This window comes from Cajanus cajan, chromosome 10 (genome assembly GCF_000230855.2).
Source record: "Cajanus cajan strain Asha chromosome 10, NIPB_CcT2T_4, whole genome shotgun sequence".
In the NCBI taxonomy this organism is placed as follows: Eukaryota; Viridiplantae; Streptophyta; class Magnoliopsida; order Fabales; family Fabaceae; genus Cajanus; species Cajanus cajan.
Genome location: NC_138526.1, coordinates 34,603,471 through 34,631,455, shown reverse-complemented (window position 1 = coordinate 34,631,455; position 27,985 = coordinate 34,603,471). Strand labels below are relative to the sequence as shown.

Below are 27,985 nucleotides of genomic sequence, written 5' to 3'. Positions count from 1 at the left end.
ATTGTGATGCACATGTACACAAGTTGCTAGAACATGCAAACATGACATGATTGAAATTTTCCAAATCACATGTACACTTTGCCAAGTTGACAGTGAAGTTGCTGGTAGGATTATGCCTCTTCAATGGGTTCACCGTTGCTTTTTTTTGCCAATAAGAACAAACAACATTATGAGACGTTGACACCTTTTTTTCACGCAAAGAAATTTGGTTTGTCCATTCAAATTTGTGCAATTTGAACGGCTACTTTTTCTGCCACACCAATGTCTATAAATGGAGGCTTGTGCATAGACTTGTCCATCACCTTAGCCTTTTAAAATATACAGTTTACATCTAAATCATCATCATCTTCCCTCTAACCATGAGTTCTTCTGATGTTTCTGTCTTTGTTTATTGCAACGGATAGATGAATACACTTGTTCATGGTGTGACACTTCTTTTCTAGGAACACGAAAGGGTTATGCATACAAAAAGGAATCACATGTGATGACTAATTAAAGCTGGCGATCAATCTTGATATGTCATATCTTGCTAGCAATGTTATAAGAACCGGACCAGATTTTATCAATACAATTTTTTAAGCAACTTTTGTAACAAGCTGGAATGGTAACTATGACTTTAATATATATAAAGTTATATATCTCTCTCAATAACTCTCAAGTATATATTAAATTTCAATGATTCAACCGTTAAATTAAAAGTTCTTAATATATGAATTAAGTTTATAATTTTTTTAAAATTTGAAAATCATATAATACTTCGTTATATAGATTTAAATCAATATATAAAATATTTTTGTAATTATCTGTTAATTTGAATTAATGATACAAAATATTAAATAATTTTTAATTTTTTTAAAAATTTTGTAAACTTGATCTACGTGATAAAAATAATTTAATTTAACAATTAAATTATTGAAATTCAACATACACTATAAGTTATTAAGTAAAATAACTATATTAATAATTACTCTTCAAGTAATTTGATCTCTAATATATATATATATATATATATATATATATATATATATATATATAAATAGAAGATAATCCTCATCTTACTAGTCTTATATCTACTAGAGATAAAAAGAAAAGTATATAAGTTATGAATTTAGAAAAAGAAAAGATAGGAATAAATTATTTAAGGTTTTACTAGCAATAGGTAAAAGTCACTAAATAAATTGAAAGGAGACAATTGAAAAAAAAAACTTTTAATGACCTTTAAAATAACTATTAGAATTGTCACTAAAAAATATAAATTTTCTTGACAATTTAGTGAATTTTTACTAGCATTCTATATAAATATCAGTAAAGACCTTGGATATATCAATTATTATTTAATTGTTGATAAAAAAAATAATGATTATTTATATAGTCGCTAAAAAACAAAATAATATCTATAAAAGACTAATTTTGGTGTATTACTGCATAGATAGATAAATATGCATTGCTTAAAATAAATCATAAACATTGCTCACATTAAAATTTATAAATAAATAAAAAAACAATAAACAGAAATACAAAGAAGTTCGTGTCTATCAATTCTTTAATTATTACAACAACAAACTTTTCAACAAGAGAATAATACAAACCATAAAATAGGAGCTAATTGTTATTTTTTATATTTTGACCTTACTTAGAATGACATATGCACCGTGGTGTGGCTGAAGAGTAACCACAGTAAATGGAGCATGAGTATAGGTTGGAGAAAGTTCAAATGAGAAATGTTGTAAAATCATTGACAAAGCAATCTTTGCTTCCAACAAGGAAAAGTTTTGGCCGATACATATTCTAGGACCCCCTCCAAATGGAAAAAATGATGTTTTACCATTTGTAGCCTTCAAAACTCCTTCAGAAAATCTCTCAGATTTGATCTCCTTAGCATCATCACCCCACAGGTCACAATCATGTTGAACCATAACTGTTGGTAACAATAGTTGCACTCCTGCCGGTAATGATAGATTTCCAAGTTTCACATCTTTGTGAATTTTTCTACCAAAACCAATTATTGGTGGGTATAATCTAAGAACCTCATACAAAACCATGGTAACCTGTTGCAAAAATAATCACACTAATAATAAATACAAAGCACATACGATTCAATATCAAGATATACGATAGTATAAGTACAAAAAAAAGATACTACATTGGTATCATATATATAAGATCTAAATATCTAATTCATAAAAGTAAAGAAAAAGTAATTATTCTAGTTGATAATAATAAATTAGTCTTATTTTAATTTTATACTTTTTTTTTTCCTAAAACTATCTTTTTACTACATTTCTCTCTTAGTTATTATTCATATCTCTTTTAACTAATTAGAGTGTATGTCATATACTAGTTATTCTCTCATAACTAATATTATATATTCTTCTAACCAATTAAAATGCATGTCATTTAAAGAATTTACATTTAATGTATTCTATCAAATTAAGAAAACAAATTTTAATTAGAGATATTTTTTAATCTAAAACTAATTAATACATCAAACATTATGAATTAAATCTTATATAAAAGAATAAACAATTTTGAGTTGAGTCTTATAAATAGAAACAAAAGTAGTATTCATAGTTTTAAAAACCGGACCGGTCATCGAACCGGTTAAGGTACTGGGTCAGTGGGTCAAAGGTTGAACCGGTGGGTCACTAGTTGAACCGCATGACTCGATTTTTATTAAAAAATATTTATATTAAATATATTTTATACTTATAAATTTTAATAAATTCATATCTTATTTTAAATTTCAATTTTTCTATCTTATTTAAAATTATTTTTATTTTTATTTTGTAAAAAAATACATAAAAAAATTAGATGTTAAACGGTATATTAATACAAATTAAAAATATAAATAATATGTACATATATAATATGCTTGCAATTAATATCACAAAATAATATATGTAATATTTACATAGATATTGCATTATTAAATATATAATTTAAAATTAATAATATACTATAAAAGTTATTTAAGTTGTATATATTGCAAACAAATATATTAGAACAAGTAGTCATTGTTATATTTAATAAGACTCCTTGCTTTTTCATTAAGAGATTCAATTTTCATTATTATTTTTGTGATTTATGGTCCCTTAAAAAAATTTAAAAAAAAATAAGAAAAAAAAGTGGTTAAACCGGTTTGACCCACCGGTTCACCGGTTGAACCGGAAAATTGATCGGTTCAATCCGGTTTGAAACGGGTCGACTGCATAACCGATCCAACTTCAGATTCGAACCGGCTGGACCACCGGTTCCCGGTCCAACCGGTCCGACCGGCCGGGTCGGTCCAGGTTTTAAAACACTGTAGTATATAATAATAGAAACTTACAATCTTGAGGTGACTTAGGCCATCAACATCTAGTTTTCGATTTCCAAAAATTTGCAACACTTCCTCCCTTGCACGTACTTGCCAATCAGGGTACCTACTCAGCAATATCATTGTCCAAACAAGCAAAGCTGCTGTGGTCTCTTGCCCTGCAAAGTAGAATAGCTTGCATTCTTCAATAACATCCTCAATATTCATTCCAACATTCATATTGTTTCCATGTTCTTGAATTTCCCTATGATTTGACTCCAAAAGTATATCTAACAAGTCATTTTTAGTGGCTTCACCCTCCTTTAGCGCTTTCTCTCTCTTGTTAATTATATCCTTAAGCGAAGCTTTTATATCTCTGTCAATTTCCTTCACCCTTTTATGGGTAGGAGTAGGTACAAACCTACAAGTCAACAAAATAACTCTTGTAATTAATAATGATCATGATATATGAAAGCGAATGCTTTTTTCTATATCAACTAGCCTTATAACGGTGGCTCTGTCAATAATTAACAAAGTTCGATTAACAAAGCTTTAATTAAGAGATATCACATATTTGTGTCACAAAATTTAGTAGTGTTTGTTGTAAGTTTATCAAGTAAATATACATATTAATCTTACCTCCAACCAGGGATGTAAACTTTGCTTGCAATTGTTGAGATAAGTTTAGCTTGCTCTTTTAGAAGTTCAAATATTCTTCTTCCTTCTTCAAAACTACTTCCAAATGATGTTCGAGAAATAACATCACTAGCCAAATTCTGAAGGAAAGGCCATACATCCACTTCACATGATCCATTTGTAGACACCATTTCTTCCCATTTGCCAATCATATCATCGCAACATTCGGCAAATAATGGTAGCATATTCTATGGTATAATGAAGAAATGGCAAGGTGTTAAAATCTTCCATGTCAATTTAGCACATAAAAATTCACTTTCAGACTTCAAATCATGTTACTTTCTTGCCTGCACACTAGTCCAATGTTTTTATGACATGTTTTCAGAAGTCACACTAGTCAATATATAATATCTAAATCTAGTAATAGAAAACTAACCTTCAATTTTTCCATTTTGAATGCAGGGTTGATTATCCTTCTGTGTTTGTTCCACTTTTCTCCCTCATATCTTAGAAGACCAGGAAGTATTAACCTTGCTAGTGGATTCAACACAGCACTAGTGGAAAAAAGGCTTTTAAAATCGGTTATTTTGGACTTTTAAAATCGGTTATGGAACCGATCTTAAAAGAGCCGATTTTGAAAAGGTAGACTTTTAAGATCGGTTATCAATCGATTTTAAAAGTAGACTTTTAAGATCGGTTGATTTATAACCGATCTTAAAAGTCTTGACTTTTAAAATCGGTTATAACAGCAACCGATCTTAAAAGTCTACTTTTAAAATCGGTTGTTATATAACCGATTTTAAAAGTCAAGACTTTTAAAATCGGTTGTTTTATAACCGATCTTAAAAGTCAAGACTTTTAAAATCAGTTATGTAACAACCGATTTTAAAAGTCTACTTTTAAAATCGGTTATAGCATAACCGATCTTAAAAGTAGTGATTTTTTTTTGTATATTTGACTTGTTTTGGGAGCGCCTCAGAACAAAAAACCTACAGAAAAACCAGACAGTTCAAAATATTTTCTCAATGAAGCACAAATCGCATACAAATGACAAGATGATAAATGTTAATCATATATATATATAATTGAATAGTTTTAAATACATCTAATACATAAATGGACTACATTACTCAATGAAATGTAAGTTCTAACTAGTTAAAGCAATACTATAAAACATAAGCCCAAACCAGTTAAAGTAATGGTCAATAAAAAATGTGGCCCATTGCTCCCTAATGATGTTTATGTCTTCTAGCGGCAATGGTGATCAATCTATAAAAATATTTGTTAAGAAAAATTAAAATAATTAGTAATAATTCATAAAATATATAGAATGAGAACTTAAAACAAAAAATTTCAAAATTGTAAAACTTACTTCAGTCCACCTAGATACTATTTGTGAATCGATAATAGTATGCATTGTCTTCATTACATAGTATCCGCACTCATAATTTCCTTTTTGTTTATGAGACTACAAAAAGAATATAAAATCAATTTCAATAGAATAGTAATTAAAAAAAATTACTAAATTACTTAAAAAAAAATATCATTGCTAGAATTAAAATCTTACTTTAGGAGAGATCCAACTCATTTTTTTCTTCATCTTTGAACTCTTAAGTATATGATATCCTTCCATGACCCTAATGATAAAATGACATCATGATTAGTGTAAAGTCAAATGTAATGATAATCAATAAAAGAAATTAGATATTTTTAAACAATTTACCTATCTAATAAATTAAGTATGTTTATTTGTAATATTTTTTTGTAATTAGCTTATTATCCTTATTCATATATTCTTAAGGATTTATTAAATTGTTTATTCATACAAGAATTGATATATAAAATCCAACCGTTAATATAAATTAAGTGATTTTTTTTATTTTCTCTCTATTTATCTTCTTATTTAATCATATTAATTATTTATCACATTTATATTTTTCTCTCTTTTTCTAATTTTATGATCTGTTTCTTTTATTTACTAACTAACCAAAATGGGAACATTTCTTAGACAATAGGAAATCTGTCTCTTCCCTAAGCTCCCATATAACTAAATTCCTCTTACAAAACCTGCTATAATTTTTTTTATAATTTTTTATTCTTAAAATTGTTCACACAAGGTAGAAGTTTGTTTCTAATATATGAGTTAATTTAGAAAGTATTTTGAAAGTATTCTACTGTACCTGTTTTGTCAATTCCTCTCTTTCAGCTAAAACTGCAGCCACACTTGTTGGAACAAAGTCTTTCCCACGGTATATAACTGAAATATTTATTCCTTAGCAGCAAGGTACCTCCTGTTAACATCTGCACCATAACAGGGAAAAAATCACTTTTCTGAAATTAAAATTGAAAGAAATAATAGCTAGTTCTCTATTCTTAGCTTATCATGTCTTAGCAATAAAATGACCACAGATAAAGAAAAAGAAAAGAAGATTTGACCACATTAAGTGCAGCCAGCCCAGATAACGTGTTTAATATCTTCAATGTAACAGAATTGTTTTCAGATAAAATTAAAAAATAAAATAACTAGTGTTGAATGAGGTTTTGGGTAAAAATTAAAAATGGAGAAGGCATGCTAATTGTGAGACATTATTATTCCTAGCTGATAAAATTATAAGAAAAGGAAAACCAACTCTCAAAGATAAATGCATAAACAAATTATTATAATTCTGGTTGGCAGTGAGTGGTGACACTTACTGAATATAACATAGCCAGCAGCTTAAAAAGACAAGCAGATTATAACAAAAAAAATTAATATAAATTTACATCCAATCGTGATTTTTTAATTGAACAGTCAGCACTTCTAGAGAATGCGATGCACTATATTTGATACAAGCATGAATGCACAAGCAAATAATTGCGAAATTGCAAATACCAAACCTTAATCTCCTCAGACATTAGTTCATTGTTCGTGTTCTGGATCCCACGTTTGACAGCAATCTTAGCAACTAAACTTTTCTCCCAAAGCTTAAGGATAGCACATGCCAGACCTTGGTGATTTCTATTTCTCCCTTCATTATGTTTCAGAAAAAACATGTATAAGTAAAAAAGAAAAATAAATTTAACAAAATCTTGCAATAGATGAATCTTACCTAAGGCAAAATGACAAGGAAGTGATTTTGCAAGCTTCCTTAAATTAGTCATCTCTGCATTTGTCAGCCGAGAACGCATTCCTGTAGGAAGAAGCCTAAACGGTGTTTTGTAACCTGGAACTGTCCGGGGAAGTAAATCAGCATCAACAGGAAGTATTCCCGTGCCCCACCATTCAACAAAACGAGGACCTAATTCATCAAGCAGTGCATTGTACTCTACTTCCGCCTCTGTCACATTCTTAGGCTGTTCTTGCTCCCTCACAACCACCTCACTCTTGTCCAGAGACGAGGTTGCATTACTGTCTCCACTTTTTAACAAACTTCCCGACGATACATCTGGCACAAAAAAGCCCTCACCTTTCTTCTTCTCAACAACTTCCTTCCGCGAGTCAAGCCCTTGGTAATCAATACCACGATACACCATCATAACACTTCCTGACCTCCACGTAACCAATCCTCCAGTTCGACGCTGCACACTACATCCTATCAGTCAACGTGTTCCTCAAACACAACACAAATTCAAAACATTCAACATACACAGAATCACGTAGCATGTAACAACCTACTGACTCCATTGACATGGAAGACAAACATGCACATTCCAAAGCAACTTCCAACTCACCAAAGTCCTATCTAGAGAAACTTCTCAATAAGTAATCAGAGGAAAAGAAAATAAAAAGATAATATGATTTAAACTTCTCTCATAAGTTAAAATGATTTAAAATTCTCACAATGAAATGAAGTAACTAGTAAGAGTAATATTTTTTGACACCTTGATTCTAAGAAAACTCAACTAACACTATGCATTTATCTGTATATCTCTCTTCTTATCAGATCACATCACTTATCAGATACTAGCTTCTCTTACTCTTCTCTCTCTTTCTAGGTGTAGATTGACACTAGGGTGTCCATGGATCATTTGCAAACTAGTAATAATTGCAAGAGCCATGTTATGCGTTTATCATGAAAGTGCAAGAAATTGAACCTCAACAATGTCATGAGCCTTCTTCATGTCCCTTGCAAGCTCCTCATGAAACTTGAGCCTCACCAGCTCCTCCTTGCTCCACCTCTTGTGAATCTTCTCCATGACCTCCTGAGTGAGTCCAGCCTTGGGGACACTAACCCTCTCCCTCACACGCATCCCCTCTCTTCTCAACCTCCTCAAACCCTCTTCTCCATCACTCACCACCACCACCTCCTTCTCCTCCTCCCTCTCCCACGGCAGCATTGTCCCCTCCCCCTCCTCGTCGTCCCCGGCCGCCAACGCGGCGTCCGGCCGAACCCACTCTCGCCGGAGCAGCTCGACGAGCCTCTCATCTCCGGTCACCGGCGGCAGATTACTCGCCGGAGATTCGTTTTCTTCTTCTTCTTCTTCTTCTTCTTGTTGTTGTTGTTGGTCTTCTTCCGTGGGCAAACCTAGGTTGCGTAGCCGGAGGACGATTCTCTCGACGGCGTTCTGCGGCTTGTTGGCGGCGGCGCGGGGAGGGGGGTCGTCGGCGGGGAGGGTTTTGGGAGAGGGGGATTTGGTGAGCCAGGGTGCGGAGATGTTAGGTTTAGGGGTTGGGAGAGAAGCGAAGGCGACGGTGCGAATGCGAAATGGGGATTGAAGGAAGTGAGAGGAAGAGCTAGGAGGGTTTCAGAGAATTCAGAGAGATTACAAGTGTTATCCAGGACAGTTTCAGACAGCTGCCTCTTTGTGAACCTGGACGAACAAAGCAGAGATAGTGGAGGCCGAAATTGCTGAAACGTGAGGCCGAAATTGCTGAAACGTAAAAGGGAACATAGAAAGGAAAATCGATTATCGTTTTAAGATCGGTTATCCAGGAAACCGATTTTGAATGTTGTATACAAAATCGGTTTCTTTATAACCGATTTTAAAAGTAATAAAAAAGACATGATTTAAAATCAGTTAAAATGTAACTGATTTTAAAAATACTTTTTAAAATCGGTTATATTTGAACCGATTTTAAATGTATACCTTTTAAGATCGGTCATAAAATAACCGATCTTAAAAGTACTTTTAAGATCGGTTAAATTTGAACCGATCTTAAAAGTGTCATATTATTTACAAAATTGCCACCGCGACACTTTTAAGATCGGTTACAAGGTAACCGATCTTAAAACTCCGATTTTAAATCCAATTTTTGCACTAGTGCAGGCTTATTGAAATCATTAATTTTGTTGAATACATCTCTGATTAGATCAGGATCTGTGATGGTCAACCTTGGTGATGGTCCCATCCAGATAAAACAATTTGTGCCTGCATACCATCAACAAAACAATAAAAATAAGGCTTAAATTAAATATCTAAAAAAGAAAGTGAAATGCTTTAGTAATTGAAAAGAAATGGCAACTTTATCTTTGTACTATTTGAATTTGACTTGAATTACAAATCACGGTAACCTTTTTTGGTACACACTACACATCTTAAAGTGTATGTATTTTCTAAGGATCATCCTTAAGTAAATCATTGCATATATGTATGTAGAGAAAAAAATTAAGAATAAATTACACTAAACACTTAAAAAGATTTCGTAAAATTAAACATAACTCTTTACTTTCTTAATGTTTACAACAACATTCTTTATATAGGGACATGATATAATATTTTTTAAATAATTAAAAATAATGTGATAGTTAAGAAATGATTGTTGGATAATCTTAAATTTCTAGAGATATCCGAGATATCCGAGATATTCGAGATATCCAAGATATCCGGGATATCCGATTTAGTTATCTGGAATTATTTGATTTTGAGTTATTTGGTTTCAGATTAGATAAGATAGTTTTTTGGTAAGTTTTGATTTGATAAGATATTTTATTATCTTCTTGTTAATTCAGTACGTTGTACAATGGCTATTTAAAGGCCATCTCTTATTCAATAAAAATTACAGTGAGTTGCTACGATCACTCACAATTTTAGTGTTACTCGTCTCTCTTAGTTTTTCTACAAATTGGTATCAGAGCTATATGCTCTGAGTGCCGAGTGTGAGGGGAAAACAGTGTGCGCCTGTGAAGGGGGAAGAAAGAAGAAAGAGAGAGTAATGGCAAAGGTTGTGAATGGAATGACCGTACCACAACTGTCAAAGAAAACCAATTATGATAATTGGTGTTTACAAATGAAGACCTTGTTGGGTTCCCAAAGTCTATGGGACATAGTGGAGAAGGGGTTCCAAGAACCCGAGGAGGACGAAGACCAATCTGTGGCTCAGATTGCCACATTGGAAAAGACACGAGTGAAGGACAAATCGGCTTTGTATTTTTTGTACAATGCCGTGGATGAGTCAGGTTTCGAGAAGATTGCAAACGCTGCATCTTCAAAGGAAGCATGGAAGATCTTAGAGGTTGCGCACAGAGGTAACCACCGTGTCAGACAGATCCGACTTCAAACTCTCCGAGGAGAGTTTGAGAGTTTGAAGATGGAGGATAAGGAACAAGTATCCGAGTACATAACTCGGGTGGAGAAGGTGGCTAACCAACTAGGAAGGAATGGGGAGCCAATGCCAGCAAGTAGAATTGTGGAGAAAATCTTGAGATCATTAACAGATGATTTCGAGAGTATTGCATGCGTAATTGAGGAGTCAAAGGACTTGTCAGTTCTCTCAGTGGAAGAGCTCGCTGGGTCACTCGAAGCCCACGAACAAAGGAGGAGGAAGATGAAGAATACTCTTGATCAAGCATTACAGGCGCAACTTGATTTGAATGAAACTCGGAACACTCAGGGCCGAAGATCAGGAGGACAAGGACGAGGTGATCATGGAGGACGAGGCAAAGGACGAGGTGATCATGGAGGTGATCAAGGACGAGGTCGAGGACGAGGTGACCATGGAGGTGGACAAGGACGAGGTGATCGTAGCCAAGGAAGTCAGCCGAGGTCCGAGGTGGAATGTTATAAGTGTGGCAAACTCGGCCACTACGCAAAGGAATGCAGATCGGCAAATTGCTACAACTGTGGCAAATACGGTCACATAGCAAAGTATTGCCGAGCTAAAAGCCGAAGTGAAGAAAAAGGGAAGAATCTTCTCACAGAAGAAGAGGACGAGGAAGCAGGAATTTTGATGATGACGCAGAGCTCGGAGACCAAGCTACGTCCGAGTTCTGCCTCCGAGGTCCAGCTAAACTTGAGTTGCGTCGAGAGATCAACAATTGAGCCTCCAAGCTCATATGAGAAGTCAGAAGCCGAGCTTGATTCGAGTTGCCTAAACAACTCGATCTGGTATTTGGACACTGGAGCGAGCAATCATATGTGTGGAGAAGAAAGTTTCTTCAATGAACTCATCAAGGTAAAGGCTGGATTCGTGTCATTTGGGGATGATTCCAAGGTGGCGGTAAAAGGGCGTGGAACCATCAAGTTTATACAGAAGGATGGACGAGTTGGAGAAATAAGGAATGTCTACTACGTTCCCGAGCTTAAGAATAACATCTTAAGCATGGGGCAGATGATGGAGAAAGGAAACTCGGTTCTGATGAAGGATCGAGTGCTTTATTTGAAGGACAAGCATGATCGTTTGATAGCCCGAGTGGAGATGAAAAAGAATAGGATGTATAAACTGGAGCTGAACATCCTTCAAAATAAGTGCTTGAAGCTGGACGTGAAGGATGAAGCCATGATGTGGCATTTTCGTTTTGGGCATTTAAACTTTGGAGGCTTGGCCGAGCTATCAAGGAAGGAGTTGGTACTCGGACTACGTGGTGTTGAGTTTGACAAGAAGTTTTGTGAAGCGTGTGTACTTGGAAAGCATACAAGGACAAGTTTTCCGAGCTCGTCCGAGCACAAAGCGAAGGAGCAACTTGGGCTGATACACACTGACTTGTGTGGACCAATCTCTCCAGCATCTTTCAGTGGTAAGAAATATTTCATCTCTTTCATAGATGATTTCTCTCGAAAGACCTGGGTATATTTTTTGCAAGAAAAATCAAAGGCATTTGAAGCTTTTAAGAAGTTTAAAGTCATGGTGGAGAAAGAGACTAACAAGCAAATTAAAGCTTTGAGGTCGGACAGAGGTGGAGAATTCACATCGGCAGAGTTTATGGAATACTGTGAAGAGCAAGGTATAAAGCGTCTTCTCACAGCTCCATATTCACCACAACAAAATGGAGTAGCTGAAAGAAAGAATCGTACTATTCTTGAAATGGTCCGAACCATGCTTAAAGGGAAGAATATGCCTGAGAAGTTTTGGGCAGAGGCAGTACAGTGTGCTATATATATACAGAACAGGTGCCCACATTCAAAATTGGATGATGTGACACCTCAAGAAGCATGGAGTGGACAAAAACCGAGTATACGTCACTTCAGGATCTTTGGAAGCCTTGCTTACGGTCATGTTCCAGCTCAGCTCAGAACGAAGCTTGATGATAGGAGCAAGAAGTACATTTTGATCGGGTATGATGAAAAGGCAAAAGCCTACAAATTGTATAACCCTGTTACAGGTAAAATTCTGGTAAGCCGAGATGTCCAAGTAGATGAGGAAAGTGAGTGGAGTTGGAGTAACTCGGAAACGACCTCGGGGAGCTCGAACTCTGAAAGGGAGAACTCGGAGATAATAGGGAGAAGCTCGGATAGGACCAATGAGCATTCCGAGGAAGATGATGAACCTGAGCAACTTAGAACTCGGAGCTTGCAAGACATCTACAACTCCACTGACGAGTTACATGTAGTATGTCTATTGACAAGAACAGAAGACATAAAATCTGAAGAGGTGGTACTTGATGAAAGATGGAAGAAAGCAACGGATGAGGAGATCGGATCAATTGAGAAGAGTGAGATGGGAAGTAAAGCTGAGCTAGTTGAGGAGTTTAAAGAAGTGAAGAGGGAGTTTGTGATGACCGATTTGGACATCATGAAGTACTTTCTGGGTTTAAAGGTGGACCAAAGAGCAACGGGTATTTTTGTGTCCCAAAAGAGGCATCGGCCACCTCGACGCAGGGGGTGCTGGACGTTGCATGGCTCGCGGGGCCATGGTACACAGAGGAGTATCGCGCTCTGGTGGAAGAAGCATCGAAATGAAAGAAGAAGGAGAAATTTAAGATTATGGGGGAGTTTTGTTGGATAATCTTAAATTTCTAGAGATATCCGAGATATCCGAGATATTCGAGATATCCAAGATATCCGGGATATCCGATTTAGTTATCTGGAATTATTTGATTTTGAGTTATTTGGTTTCAGATTAGATAAGATAGTTTTTTGGTAAGTTTTGATTTGATAAGATATTTTATTATCTTCTTGTTAATTCAGTACGTTGTACAATGGCTATTTAAAGGCCATCTCTTATTCAATAAAAATTACAGTGAGTTGCTACGATCACCCACAATTTTAGTGTTACTCGTCTCTCTTAGTTTTTCTACAATGATAGTGTCATGTTTCTTAGACAACCAAAGGGAATCAACCTAAGAAGAAAAAGTAAGAGATTTATATATAATATCGTGAAACCTCGCTTCAATGTGTTAGATTCACTTACATTTTGTTGATCTTTTTTTTATTTTTTCGATTTTCCACTTTTTAATCAGAATTTCCTTTTCTACTTTATTTGAATTCATTAAAATAATAATAATAAATTCTCAAAATTAGAATTGAGAGTTCCATTTTTTAATGAAATTATACTGTTACCTATTTTTTATTACAAATATTTTTTTTTATTTCTATTCTTCGTTGAAATATGAACACAATTGTTTGCTTTTCCTGAAGGAAAAAAAAAAAGAAAAAAAAAAGTAAAAGCCCCTTATCTATTTCAACCCATGACTTAAGGTTGAATTTGATCCACTTCCTAAGTAAGGAACTAATGTAATTTACTAAAAAAAACTTATAAATGCATGTCACGAAAACATGTGAAAGGAATCATAAACATACCATGTTTGTTCACAATATATGTTGGTCAAAGGGAAGCACACGAGGCACTATGTCATGAGAGAGATTAATGGGTTTGGATAAGGCTTCACTTCGCATCTTGGCAATCTCCTTCATGTCTCCAACCAGAAGCTTGTAAGGATTGCCATGAAGGCCTTGCTCTCTCAGAAGCCTTTCGAGTCTCTTCGGCCTCAGCCATAACCAGTTTAACACCTTCCATGTGCATATCAGAACAAGTATCAGAATCAGAATTGTGACCAATGCAGCTTCCATTTTTTTGCGTCCGAGTTTTGTGGGGGCAGGAAACAAAAAGGGAAAGTTGAAGAAACAAGACTCCAAGAGGTTTCATTTAATGCTGCCTGCAATTAACACGTGACTCTGATTTCTAGTTTCTTCCAGCTTTATCCTTTCAATTTTTTTTCTTTTTTAATTAGTTTGCCTTATATATATCTATGAAATGGGGTTTGGACATGAAATAGTTACCCCAGAGCGTGCAGTCAAGATAAGACATCTTGTAGGGTGAATCTAGTGATGAACATAAGATGAATATATACAAAATCTTATATTTGAATTTGTGTGTTTTCATTAATTTTGATTAATAAAAAAAAACTTCTAAGCAACATGTTCATCAATAAAGCTCACAAAAAACTAAACAAATGACAAGAGTTTGAGCATTTGAACTTTCAATCTTAAGACAACAACCTTTAAAATATCTTATTTTGGTGCATAGTTTAGAATGAATAAAGTAACAAATCAACTATTAGCACGCACAAATATGTAAACGAAGGTAAACATATTATGATAGTATTTATTTTATTTATCATAAACATATGATATTATCTATAAGATAAGAAGTGGTTTTGTAATTACATTATAAGCTTTACTGTAGTTGTATAATAAAATTATACAATAAGAGCCTACTATTTCATTTCATTTATTCACTTTGCGTAGAATGATATGAGCACCATACTGTGGATGTAGAGTAATTTCCATAGTTGGAGCATGAGCATATGCTGGAGAAAGTTCAAACGAGAAATTCTGTAAAATCATAGACAAAGCCATCTTTGCTTCCAATAAGGAAAAGTTTTGTCCAATGCATATTCTAGGACCCCATCCGAATGGAAAAAACGAAACTCTACCATTTGTTGCTTTTAAAATTCCTTCGGAAAATCTCTCAGGATTGAACTGCTTAGCATCTTCACCCCATAATTCACAGTCATGGTGAATCAACATTGTTGGGAGAAAAACATGCACCCCAGCAGGTAATGTTAGGTTTCCAAGTTTAATATCTTTTTTAACAGATCGAGTAAGCCCAAGTACCGGTGAGTATAATCTAAGAACCTCGTACAAAATCATAGTCACCTGTTAAAAAAAATTGTAGTTAGTATAGAGAGCATACTATTTAGTATTAAGATAATAATCTATGAATAATGAATGATACACATGCAACAATTCATATAACAACTTCTACAACATTATTTTATATGCTTATTATCTATACCAATTATTAATAAATATAATAAATGATGTGATGGTGAGACATATTAAAGAAATAACCTATTATTTGAAACAATACTTACAATCTTTAGGCGACTTAGTCCATCAAAATCTGGTTTTTGGTTCCCAAAGACTTGCAAGACTTCCTCTCTTGCACGTGTTTGCCAATCAGGGTACCTACTCAACAACACCATCGTCCAAACAAGCAAAACTGAAGTGGTTTCTTGCCCTGCAAAGTAGAATAGCTTGCATTCCTCGATTACTTCTTTAAGACTCATTCCAACATTCTTATTGTTTCCGTGTTCTTCAATTTCCTTGTGATTTGACTCCAAAAGTATACCTAATAGGTCATTCTTAGTGGCTTCACCCGCCTTTAGTGCTTTCTCCCTCTTGTTAATCATATCCTTGAGTGAAGCTTTTATATCTTTGTCAATTTCCTTCATCCTCCTATGGGTATTGGTAGGTAGAAACCTACAAATATACATTTTTCCATACAATAATTGTTATAATATGAAGAGGATGCTTTTTCCCAACTCAATTGCACTTCTAATAGATTTATTGATTAACATAATTCGGTTATCTAACAATTAGAATTTTGCTAATGTAAGCCGTAAATGAGGTAGAAGATATCTTCTAGCCACCCAATAATAGTATATGAATGAGCATAGTATATGCACAAAGATTCATAATGATAAAATCTTACATGCTATCAATTTCACCATGAATTATAATTAAAGAATGTTAATTAGTAATACACTCTTTAACACACTCTTTTTAATACAAAGAATGTTAGTAATACACTCTTTAATACACTTTTCTTAATACATTTATTTTTTTTCTTGTTTTCTCGATGTAAGACCTTATTTATATCCTAACAATCTTTCCTTCAAAATGTGAGACCTAAATTGTATCCTAACAGTCCACCTTTCAAATAAGGGACCTAACATTTCATGTTACGGCTCTAATACCATTGTTAGTAGGATTTTGAGTCTATATCCTTACAATTTTGTTTTTGCTTATCAAACAAAAGATTTTTCAATCATTGGAGTATGTGTGTACTAAACTATTATTTCTTCTCTTATTTTATCCATGTAGGATTGGTATTTGTTTAAGGAGATATTTATATTAAGAGAAAAGGGTTATAACTTGTTATTTTTATAACATTATTTCACACACTTTATAATGGTAAGATATTATCCGTTTTAGATCTAAAACCTTATGATTTTATTTTTTGTTTATCACTCAAAAGATTTTTCAATCATTGAAGTATGTGTGTATTTTATAAACTATTATTCTTCTTTTATTTTATCAATGTGAAACTTTGTTTGTATCCCAGCATGATTCACATTTTTCTTTACGGCATCTTGGCCTGAACTCGCACGTCTCCGTTGCAGCATTGCAGCCTGCACTTGTGCGCTCTATTACCTCGTCGCTGCCCGGCTAGAAATTGTCGAAAGAAGTGAAAAACAAAACATCAAAAACCAAAAAGAAGTGAAAAAGTTTGAAATCGTTTCTGGCAGTGTTGAATGAGGGAGTAGCACCGAAGCAGGGGATGGTGACAAAAGGAAAAAAGAAATGGTAATGATACCATGCCGAAGGTGTACCATAACAATATAAATTTTAGATTAATCTCACATATAAAAATCATGGTTCACGGTAGATTAGTTGGACAAGTGGTCCATCTTAGTGTAGGTCTATGAAATATATGGTTAGAAACAAAACTCATTTAATAAGCTTGATCTTGCTTTAGTCCACAAATCAAATAATTACATATTAGTTATGTTAGATTTATGAGATTTTTTTATTTGAATTTTGAATTTTGAATAAATTTTAGATAAGATATTTGTTATTGTTACAGTTTTATTTTTATATTTTATTTTCAGCTATTCAATATAATCTTAACAAGTAGAGTTATTAGTAGATGAGATTTGTAAAGAATTTAAAATTGATTATAAGTCTACACATAAACATCCTCTTCTATGAATTTTAACATAGTAATTTTAATAATTTTTCATCATCAATTTTAATTTTCATTTGTTTAAGATCCAATTTTTCTATATTTCTCACAAAATATTTCCAATAGTGGTATCAAGAGCTTGCTTCTTACAGGCTGTGAGGAAAAATTTATTGGGCGCTGAGTGCAAACACTAAATTGAGTGATTTATTGTTCAAACAAATTCTAGTGCAAGGATGTCTACTTCCACCAGTTCACCTACAATTCCAATATTTAATGGTGAAAATTATCATATTTGGACTGTCAAGATGAAATATGTTTTAAGATCTCAAGGTTTATGGAATGTTGTAATTTCTGAAGCTGATCCACCACCATTGAGAGAAAATTCAACCATTGCACAAATAAAAGCTTATGAGGGGTAGAAGTTGAAGAAAGATAAAGTCATCACTTGCCTACATGCATGACTTGCATATCATATTTTTACTAAAATCATGGACTTGGAAACACATAAACAGGTGTGAGACAAGATTCAAGATGAATTTGAAGGCCGTAGCAAAGTCAAATATGTTAAGTTTCTTACATTTAAGAGAGAATTTGAATTGATGAAGATGAAGGATAATGAATCTATCAAAGAATGTTCTGGCAGATTAATGAATGTTGTGAACCAAATGCGAATTCTTGATGAAATGTAACGTATTTAGTAGACTGAAAGGGACGTTTCTAGATTGGAACGGGCCATTCCAAACTACTAAAATAAGGGTGATTTAGTAGCCTAGAACGGGCGGTTCTCAGACTGGAACGGGCCGTTCCAAACTACTAAGTAGGCCTATGAATCTTGGACTGGAACGGGTCGTTCCAAAGTGGTCATTGTGAGTTAAATTCAACTCCAGAATGGGCCGTTTCGGTTTTAGAACGGGTCGTTCTAGATGTGCCAGAACGGGCCGTTCCGGTTTCAGAACGGGCCGTTCTGCATGTGAATTTTACACATGATGAAGGAGCCTAGAACGGGCTGTTCCGGATTCGAAACGGGTCGTTTTGGCCGTTTCAGATTTCTATAAATAGAGGTTGTGGGAAGTTGAGGAAAATGGAGGTTTTTAGAGAGAAGGACTCTAGACTAGGAAGCTTGCTTTGGGTGGATTGAAGTTCCGGGTTGAGCTTCGGAAAGGAAATTCTGCTTCTTGGCTATTCTGAGTTAATCTTCAGGTAAGGGAAGTTAGATTGTAAAGTTGTTGGTTGTATGTGAGTTGGGAACTCATTTGGTTACTTAGGTTGATTAGTATGAGTTGTGTTATGTGATAAAAATATTGTGTTGCTAATATATGATTAAATATTTATTAATGATGTTGTTAGAGATGCATGTTGTAGTTAAGTTGTGAAGTTGTTTACAAGTTGTGTGTTGATCTATGATATTGTTGAAGCTAGTTGAAATTAAGTTGATAAAATTGCTATATGTTATGTGTGGACATGTATATGTTGTGAAGTGCATGATGATAATATTGTTAAGTTGTTAGAGAAGAGTTGTATGTTGCTATAAAGTTGTATGTTGTGCCATGTGTTGAAAAGATATTATTTTATGATGATTGAGTTGATTGTGTTGTTTAAAGTTGAAATGAGATGTTGTGTTGTTAAATTATGTTGTTAAATAACGTTGATGAGTTGTTGTGCTGATATAGCATGTTGTTTAAGTTGTAAGTTGATTAAGCTGTGATGATAAGTTGTTGATCACTAGGACTAGAGAAGATGTTTTCAAAATTGCTCATCCCATTGTGCGGATTGAGATAGTTGTGGTGCTCTGAGAGCCCAATTTGTTGAAAACCATCCTTGGGAAGTTGTCCCTTGGAGTGGACGTTGTGTTGTTCTCCTCTAGGACTTAGTTGATCTCGTGTGTGGGCAAGGTCGAGGCACACGTGTATAAAGCGACCACGGTATAGGGGCCAGGCCGAGCTATACCGATTACAAGCGGCCAGATGTTTATTGTTGTAAAGTTGTTATGGTGTCTATTGTTGTAAAGTTGGAAAGTTGTGGGCATATGGTGAAGATATATGTCCTATGTTGAGATACATAGTACTAAGGTGATAAGTTGAAAGTTATTTTAAAGTTGAATCCCTTAATACTGTGTGGGCGACATGGAAATAGTCGATCCATGTCATGGTTGAATGACCAATTTGAGTAAGGTATCTAGTTAGAGATGTAGTCCTTGACTAGGTACTGGAGGGTGCGTGGAACTTGGAGGACAGTGGGTGGGCTAACTCCATATGTGGATTGGTGATGCTAGCCAAGGCCATGGTAGGCTCATACCCAAACCCTTCTGTCCTGACAGTAGTACTGGACCTCCGAGTCTAAGTGGCACACTTGAGAAATCTCCTATTGTTGTCTATACTTGGTTCTCTCTTCGGAGTTCCTATCGTTGTTTTATACCTGACCTGGTTAAGATAGGTCAAACGTTGGATTCGGTAGGGTTTATGCCACCTAGACTGCTCAACCTCAGTTATTGGAGATCTCCGAGTTGAAATGCGTAACGACGCATAAGTTATTGATGAGTTGATTTGTTGTTGATATGAGTTGTATAATTGTTGTTGTGTTGTTAAGCTGTGATTATGTTGTATGTTGACCTTGTTGAGGATGATGATAGTGTTGCTATGTTGTAAGTTGAAATGATGTTAAGATGTATAGTATATATGTTCTTTGTCTCATGTGTCAAATGCGAAGATGATTATATAATTGTTATGTTGCATATTAAATTATTATGAGTTGTTTATTATCTCTAGCTTACCCTTGCATGTTTCCATGTGGTTTGGACTGCGATGATCATACATTGTATGGGAGCAGAGCAGGGATAGATTAGAGATAGCTGCTAGAGGCCACAGGAGGTGCCTGGAGATGGATTTTTTTTTTGTAGGCTACCTTATAGTAGCATATTTTGTTGTATATAATTGGTTGTCGTTGGTTGCTTGATTAGCAACTTGTGTTGTAAATATTTTATTATACTATTTTAGTATATATATTTTAGTAGTGTGTAGTGTTGTTCGTAGTGTGACGGCCATGGCAGGTCGTTACATGAAACATCATTTACAAATTAAAAGGTTGTCGAAAAAATCATGATTTCGGTGCTTGAAAGATTTGAAGCCAAGATTTCTACAATTGAAGAGTCTTCTGATTTGCAAACTCTCGCAATTACTAAATTGACCAACAAGCTTCACGCACAAGAGCAAAGAGTCTCCATTAGACATGATGAAGCTGTTGAAGGTGTCTTTTGAGCAAAGCACAATGGAAGGAATTTTGGAAAGTCACAAACTTTCAATAAGAACAAAAGAAAAGTTGAAGGTTCTTTGAGAAAAGGAAATTTTTTGCCTTGTTTTCATTGCCAAATAACCAACCATTTTAAAGAAGATTGTTGGTTTAAAGATAAACCACATTTTCACGGTAATTTTTGCAATAAAAATGGTCATAGTGAAAAGTATTGCAGATTAAAGAAGAATCAGCCTGAACAATAACTAGAAAAATAGGTAAATATGATTGAAGAAAAAAATGATGATGAAGATAAGTATTTATTTATGGCATCTCAAGAATTCAATTCACGTGAATTGAATACCTTACTCATTAACAGTGGTTGCACTAGTCACATGACTAAATGTTTATCATTTTTTACCTCCATTGACAAATCAATTGAGTCGAAAGTCAAGATGGAAAATGGTGAAATTGTACAAGCCAATGAAAAACGAACAATTTCTATTGCAACCAAGAAAGGTATGATAATTGTTAAAGATGTTCTCTACATTTCAAAATTGGATCAAAATATTCTTAGTATGTTCCACAAATGCTAAGGAATGGTTACGGAGTCTATTTTAAAGAGAATTATTATTTTATCATGGATGAACATGGTTTAGAGATTGCAGAGATTGAAATGACCAAAAATAGTTTTATTTGAAATTTGATTTGGTTGAAGATCATGATTTTATTGCTAAAATTGATGAAAGTAATGTTTGGCATGAAAGATTTGGTCACACTTTTATGTAAGATGTATTTGATATGACAAATCTCAGCAAATGGTACTCAAAGACAAGAGGAGGAATTAGATTGAATGACAATGATTTGGGTCAAGGAATTGATGTGCAACAACTTGATGACATGGCATTTCAAAACTCAATTTTTGGAATTCATGAAACTAAAATTTGTGATATTCATGACAAATCTCAAGAAAAAGTGTTAGATTTATGATATTTTTCTTTATTTAAATTTTGAATTTTGTATAAATTTTAGATAAGATATTTATTATTGTTACAGTTTTATTTTTATATTTTATTTTTAATTATTTAATATAATCTCAACAAATAAAATTGTTAGTAAATGAAATTTGTAAAAAAAATTAAATTGATTATAAGTTTATACATAGACATCCTCTTTTATAAATTTTAACATTGATAATTATAATGATAATTTTTCATCATTAATTTAAATTTTCATTTGTTGCAAGATCCAATTTTTCTATATTTTTCACAAAATATTTCTGACAAGTTACCTCCATCCAGGGATTTGAATTTTCAATAGAACTTTCATTAAAAGTTCAGCTTGCTCTCTTAGTAGCTGAAATATTCTTCTTCCTTCTTCGTAGCTACTTCCAAATGCTGATCGAGCAATGACATCACTAGCCAGATTCTGAAGAAAAGGCCATGCATCCATTTCACATGATCCGTTTGAAGACAACATTCCTTCCCATTCGCTAACCAGATCATTGCAACTTTTGAAGAATAGAGGTAACATAATCTGTGGTGTACAAGGAAATGAATAACTAGGAGTTAAAATTCCCTCTTTAAACTTACTACAGAAACATTGCTTCAACACGTGTTGCTTATAAACCAAACCTATGTTGCTTGCAAAAGTATATGTTGCAAGCCAAACAACCTATGTTGCATTTCTAAGGAGAGTAAATATGCATACACAAAATCCAATTCCCTAGCCTTTTTTCTTTGGCATGTTTTCAAACAGCAGACAAATCTTTTATGTAAGATGTATATCTGGCAAAGACCAAAAACTAACCTTCAACTTTTCTAAATTGAAAGCGGGGTTGATTATTCTTCTGTGCTTGCTCCACTTTTCTCCCTCATAGCCTGCAACACCAGTAGCTAGTAACTTGACAAGTGGATTCGAATCAGGCTTTGGGAAGTCATTGATCTTGTTAAATACATCTTTGATTTGCTCCGGATCTAAGAGGGTCACCCTTGGTGTTGGTCCAAGCCAGATAAAAGAATTCTTGCCTGCATATATACCATCGGAACTCTAAATAAACTAAACAAACACAAGAACACTGCATAGGAACTGTAAACGGAGTCACTACAAAGAAAACTAGAAAAAGGGTGCATGAACATGATACATGAATTATCAAAATTATAAAGTGTATTAACAGATGAAATTTGCAACTAACAAGAGTAGAATCATGCATAAATAAACAAACATACCATGTTTGTTAACAGAGTGCTGGTCATAGGAAGACACACGTGGCACTATGTCATCCGAGAGATTCATGGGTTTGGATAAGGCTTCTTTTCTCATGTTGAGAACATCTTTGGAGTCTCCAAAGAAAAGCCTATATGGATTGCCTTGAAGGCCTTGCTCTCTCAGAAGCCTTTCGAGTCTCTTTGGTCTCAGCCATAACCAGTTCAGCACTCTCCATGTGCATATCAGAACAAGTACTATCAGAATAAGTGTCAGAATTATGGTCCATGCTGCTTCCATTTTTCTCTCTGTGGGCAAAGAAAACGGGAAAGGTGATAAATAATAATGAAGGAGCAAAACAAAATTTCTGTGGAAAAAACTATGCTAGCTGTGCCACACAACTCTCCAAGTTAAATCTTTACGTAGAAATTGAACTCATATTTGGATTACATTAATAAAAAGAATAATTTGTGTGGAATAGATAGGAATATCCAAAGTTTGTCACTGCAGGCAAGACCATAGAAGAAGACAAAAGTTGGTCCAAAAAAGTTTTTTTCATCGTTACCATTTCGTCCATTCATTTCGTTACCATTTCGTCCATTCATTTAAGAGATGACAAGGACAAAGAGAAAAAACAGAAAACTTGATGGTTAAGATTTCTCTAGAATACATCAAACTGACCTGATTTGTTTAATTTCTCTACATGTATAAATCAGAATAATTATATGTAGTATTTTAGTGCTATTTTACAACAAGAGTGTTTTCAATTAATTTTTTTAAAAAAATATTAAGAACTTTTCCATCTTCTCATTTTAATTTTTCTTTATACTTTTAGTTTTATATTAAATTTTAATATTTTTCAAAATTATTAATAATTAAAAATACTTTTGTATTAAAATATAAATTAATTAGTATAAATATAAAATATAATTTATATGTAACATATTTTTATTTTAAAATTAACTATTAGCTAATAAGTTAGTTATTATTAAATGAAACGAGTTAAAATAATTTTTATAACAAGAGCGAAAAAATGATAGAATAGATAAAAATAAATAAATTTTAAATTAAAATGAGTAAAATAAGGATTTAAGTAAATTAAGAAAGATATAAAAAAAAAACTTTATAAGTTATAAGTTATTAACTTATTAAAATAAACTATTAACTTTCAAAATAAACTCATATAAATTCATGTAACAAATAAATTTATTTTGATTATAAATTAACTTATAAATTAGTCAAAAATCCTGAAATATCTTACTAAACATACTCTTAATATTATGCCACATTGGTAAAAATATTTTTATTTTTGTATTTTTTTAAATTATAATTTACACATTATTGTGAATCTGCCCCTATATCAAATGAGAAAAAATGTTTTAAAAAAATTATAATTCATACATTAATTGTAATACCCTAAAAATTATAACACAGTAAATACGTAGATGAGCAATTCATTTACAATTTAATTGGAATTAATTTTTTGTAAATATAGTTATTAATTTATAATCATTATTTAATAATGCTTATGAAATTATTAATAGTTAATGTGCAATTATTTTACGATTTAATTGGAATATATTTGTTGTAAATATAGTTATTAATTAATTTGTAATCATTATTTAATAATTTTTATGAAATTATTAATAGTTAATATCATAAGTTCATAACATTTTAATATTAGTATATATATTAAGATAATAATATGTATGTTGTAATTATTCATCTTCTCATGTTAGTTATAATATCTTTAATCAGAGGCTAAACGAAACTGATTAACCTGTATTGGTACTTTATTTAATTAAAAGAAACTGTTCAAAGTATTGATTGTTATAATTAATTATTTTAAATAATTAATTAGTAGTGCTCGTTATTGAGAGCTTTATAGATGAAAAAAAGTTAATTAAAATAAAGCTTAATTAAAAAGGAATGTTTTATTTTAGTTTATTAAATACTTTTAAATTAAACTGTTAATTCAAGCTATAATATTATGGGCAATAGTATTCTACTAATTATCTCAAAACATAAAACGTGTCTATAACAACCTAAAATTTCCCTCCATTATGCGTTTTTTTTTTCATAGTTACACTATAATGAATGTCAAAATATATATATACATATATATATATATACACTACTAGAATTTCTCTTATTACATGCGACTTTTCTTGCGAATTTTTCATAAAAATTCGCAGGAAACGTTGTTCTTGCAAATTTTCCTGCGAAATTTTATCTGCAGGTAATACCTTCGTGGATAATATTTTTTTGCGAATTTTAAAATTCGCAGGAAATTTTCCTGCGAAATTTCTTGCGAAAAAATTCGCAGGAAACTTTCCTGCAAAAAAAAATTTGCAGGAAAGTTTCCTGCAAAAAAAAATTCGTAGGAAAATTCGCAGGAAAGTTTCCTGCGAATTTTTTTGCAAGAAATTTTGCAGGAATATTTTTTAAATTACTATAAATTCTATCAATAATTTTTCAACTTTCAAATGCTCACAATGAATTCATCCGAAGAATTTGTTTCCATGCCTCCAACATGTGAATGTGATACATAATCTTTTAAATTCTAAGATTGTAGATTATAAGCCTAACACTCAACCATATAAGTCAACTTGTAAGGTAAGTGTTGCCCCAACTTATATACTCTTTAATTGCTTTATTTTCAATCGATGTGGGACTTGAAGTTTTTTTTAAAATATTAAACTTATAAATTTAATTTTTTTTTAAATTTTTCTTGCGAATTAAAATTTGCAGGAAAATTCGCAAGAAAAGTTACCTGCAAAATTTTTCTACCATTTAGTAAAAATTACTTGCGAATTTATTTTTGCAAGAAAATCTGCAAGAAACAAAATAAAATTCTTACAATATTTTCTGCAAATTTTTATTACCATGGAAAAAAATTTCTACGATTATTAAAATTGTAGCAAAATTTATAGGAAATATCTATAAATTATTTTTCGCAAATAAATTCGCAAAAAATTTCTATGAATATTTTTTTACAGGAAAATTCGCAAAAAATTTCTACGAATATTTTTTTGCAAGAAAATTCGCAAAAAATTTCTGCGAATATTTTTTTGCAGGAAAATTTGCAAGAAAATAACACTTTTCTAGTAGTGATATATATAATATTTAAGTATAAATTTATTTGACGTATATTTATACATAATTTTAATGTGTTAATTTTAAATAAAATTTATTAATATATATCACTTTAATTTATATTTACACTTTTTAATAATTATAAAAGATAATTATAATTAATAAAATAATTTTTAGTGATAAGTATTAAGATTTTTTTTTTTTTTTTTGCAATATTAATTTCTTGAAATTAAATTATGGTATTTGATTGGTTGAAATTGTTCTCCTTGAGTTAGTAATAATTAAATCTACATGTAGTAGTTTATTTAAAGAATATTGCTATAGTGCTTTGTTTAATTATTTTATATAGTGTGTGCTTTGTTTAGCTCCTTGTGCATGCAACCACTTTGGCACACCAAGTCACCATCCAAACTTCCATCCTTTTCTCATCTCTTACATTTGTGAAGCTAAAGTAAAGGGGTTCTTCCTTGTGGACTCAAAACCATGACTGTTCTTGGAGTGTCCAACCATGAAGAGTTTCTTGTAGTACTTTCATTAAACATGTTTGCTCTATGTATGCTGTTTTTGTGGTGTTTGAAGTTATGTTGTTATAATTTCAAGAAGTATTTTTCAAAAGCAAAAATATATATTTTTGAGAAGTACTTTTTTGAAGTGAACTTTTTGTTTTTTATAAAGTAATTTATAAAAATATTTTTTCTAAAAAAAATATTTTTCATAAAAGGGATATTTAGACAATAAAAAAAAAAGAATATAAAATAGTTTATTAATTTAAAAAAGTGTATTTAACAAAAGTCGGTACTTATTAAAAAGTGGAAGATGTGTATATCATTTACGAATAATAAATTTTAAAAGAACTAAGATTGTTGGGCTTCAAATGCCTAATTAAGATCTTAAGAAGAGAGATAATACGAAATAAATCACATTCTTTTGGCATAAGTTGAAGTGCACTTGCAAAAAAGGATATTATATGTTTTAAATTCAAAAATGCACTACAGAAACAATTCACAGTAACTCCAAAAAAATGTTGCAAAAACAATTAATGCACAATGAAGGGTTCTCATGGTTGCAACTTGATCGATTTACTTAGTTAACAAATCAAAATTGTTTGATTTTGGTGAGGTGATATGATTTTGTAAAAGCAAAGTGATGAGATAAGGCTCATACAGACCGCAAAGGAAGTGAGAAAGAGTGGGGATCAAAACAACAACACTTGTAATGCAACAAACACACGCATTTAAATGTATTGTCTTACTCTTATCCTTGACTTTGACAATTAGGTAAACTCCAATCTCGACTTTGAAAAAATTATTAGATAATTCAAGATTATTAAATATTTATGATTGTAACTAATTAATATATGATGATATGTATTTAAGTTTTTTAAATTTTAAGAAAATAATAATTACATTTAATTACATATTATATAAAATCTAATTATGGACCATGTGATTTAAGATCTTCTAATAATTTTTCCTTTGAAAACATAAAATTCATCAAAGTTCAAATGAGTTTAGGTGGATGCATATATTCGAGTCCATCATGTCTACCAAAAACTTTATTTAATTTCCTAATCATTTCGAACTATATATCTTCCTTTTGTCTTTGTCTTCTTTTTTATTATTATTTCTATCTCTAAATTAAGTTGTAATATCTTTTTTGAAAAATGTCAATTGATATGGTCCGAAATGTAATATATATATATATATATATATATATATATATATATATATATAAAAGGAGGGATGTGTTTATTCCAGGTGTAAGTTTACCTAGACTTGCTCCATTCAATAACTCATGTTTTACATCAAATTTTAACGATCTAACCGTTGAATTTAAAGTTCTCAATACGTAAATCAAATCTGCAAATTTAAAAAAAATTAAAAATTATTTGATACTTCGTTTCATTAATTCAAATTAATGTATAAAATGAATTTATGATTATCCGTCAATTTGAATTAATGAAATGAAGTATCAAATGATTTTCAAATTTTTTAAAAATTTGTAAATTTGATCTATGCATTAAAAACTTTAAATTCAACGGTTTGATCGTTAAAATTTTTTTAGGTAGACTTACTCCTAAAGTAAACTATTTTAATTCCAAGTATAAAACATTAGATGTGTAATACTATAACCTCCTCTTG

The 27,985-nt window shown here is 32.2% G+C and overlaps 2 protein-coding genes and 1 pseudogene across 3 annotated transcripts; all 3 read right to left on the bottom strand.

The window, feature by feature from the left end:
* Positions 1 to 1,471: 1,471 nt before the first annotated feature.
* LOC109813754 (cytochrome P450 716A67) lies at positions 1,472 to 14,388 on the bottom strand. The gene is given in 7 exon segments (XM_083064972.1): positions 1,472 to 2,048; positions 3,329 to 3,716; positions 3,935 to 4,179; positions 4,368 to 4,485; positions 9,169 to 9,280; positions 13,868 to 13,883; positions 13,886 to 14,388. Coding segments are annotated over 7 exon segments (1,563 nt in total). The 5' UTR covers positions 14,138 to 14,388; the 3' UTR covers positions 1,472 to 1,616.
* Positions 4,988 to 8,656, bottom strand: LOC145952715 (CRM-domain containing factor CFM2, chloroplastic-like; annotated as a pseudogene). The gene is made up of 7 exons (XR_014430232.1): positions 8,006 to 8,656; positions 7,021 to 7,489; positions 6,809 to 6,939; positions 6,112 to 6,232; positions 5,499 to 5,568; positions 5,304 to 5,399; positions 4,988 to 5,200 (listed from the first exon to the last, which is right to left on the bottom strand). The product of XR_014430232.1 is annotated as a CRM-domain containing factor CFM2, chloroplastic-like (transcript).
* A 254-nt stretch (positions 14,389 to 14,642) lies between the features above and the next one.
* On the bottom strand, positions 14,643 to 23,206 carry LOC109813752 (cytochrome P450 72A68). Its single transcript, XM_020378005.3, has 5 exons — positions 22,772 to 23,206; positions 22,353 to 22,570; positions 21,835 to 22,079; positions 15,445 to 15,832; positions 14,643 to 15,226 (listed from the first exon to the last, which is right to left on the bottom strand). The coding sequence occupies exons 1-5, from the start codon at positions 23,046 to 23,048 to the stop codon at positions 14,795 to 14,797; spliced, it is 1,560 nt and encodes a 519-aa protein (XP_020233594.1). The 5' UTR covers positions 23,049 to 23,206; the 3' UTR covers positions 14,643 to 14,794.
* Positions 23,207 to 27,985: the final 4,779 nt, after the last annotated feature.

Bases quoted from the DNA above. Each gene is read 5' to 3' on its own strand.
- LOC109813752 (XM_020378005.3), bottom strand. From the start codon at position 23,048: ATGGAAGCAGCATGGACCATAATTCTGACACTTATTCTGATAGTACTT. The intron at 22,080-22,352 runs GTTAGTTTTTGG...TGTACACCACAG, and splicing joins TCAATTTAGAAAAGTTGAAG to ATTATGTTACCTCTATTCTT. The intron at 15,833-21,834 runs GTAACTTGTCAG...GTATATTTGTAG, and splicing joins ATTCAAATCCCTGGATGGAG to GTTTCTACCTACCAATACCC.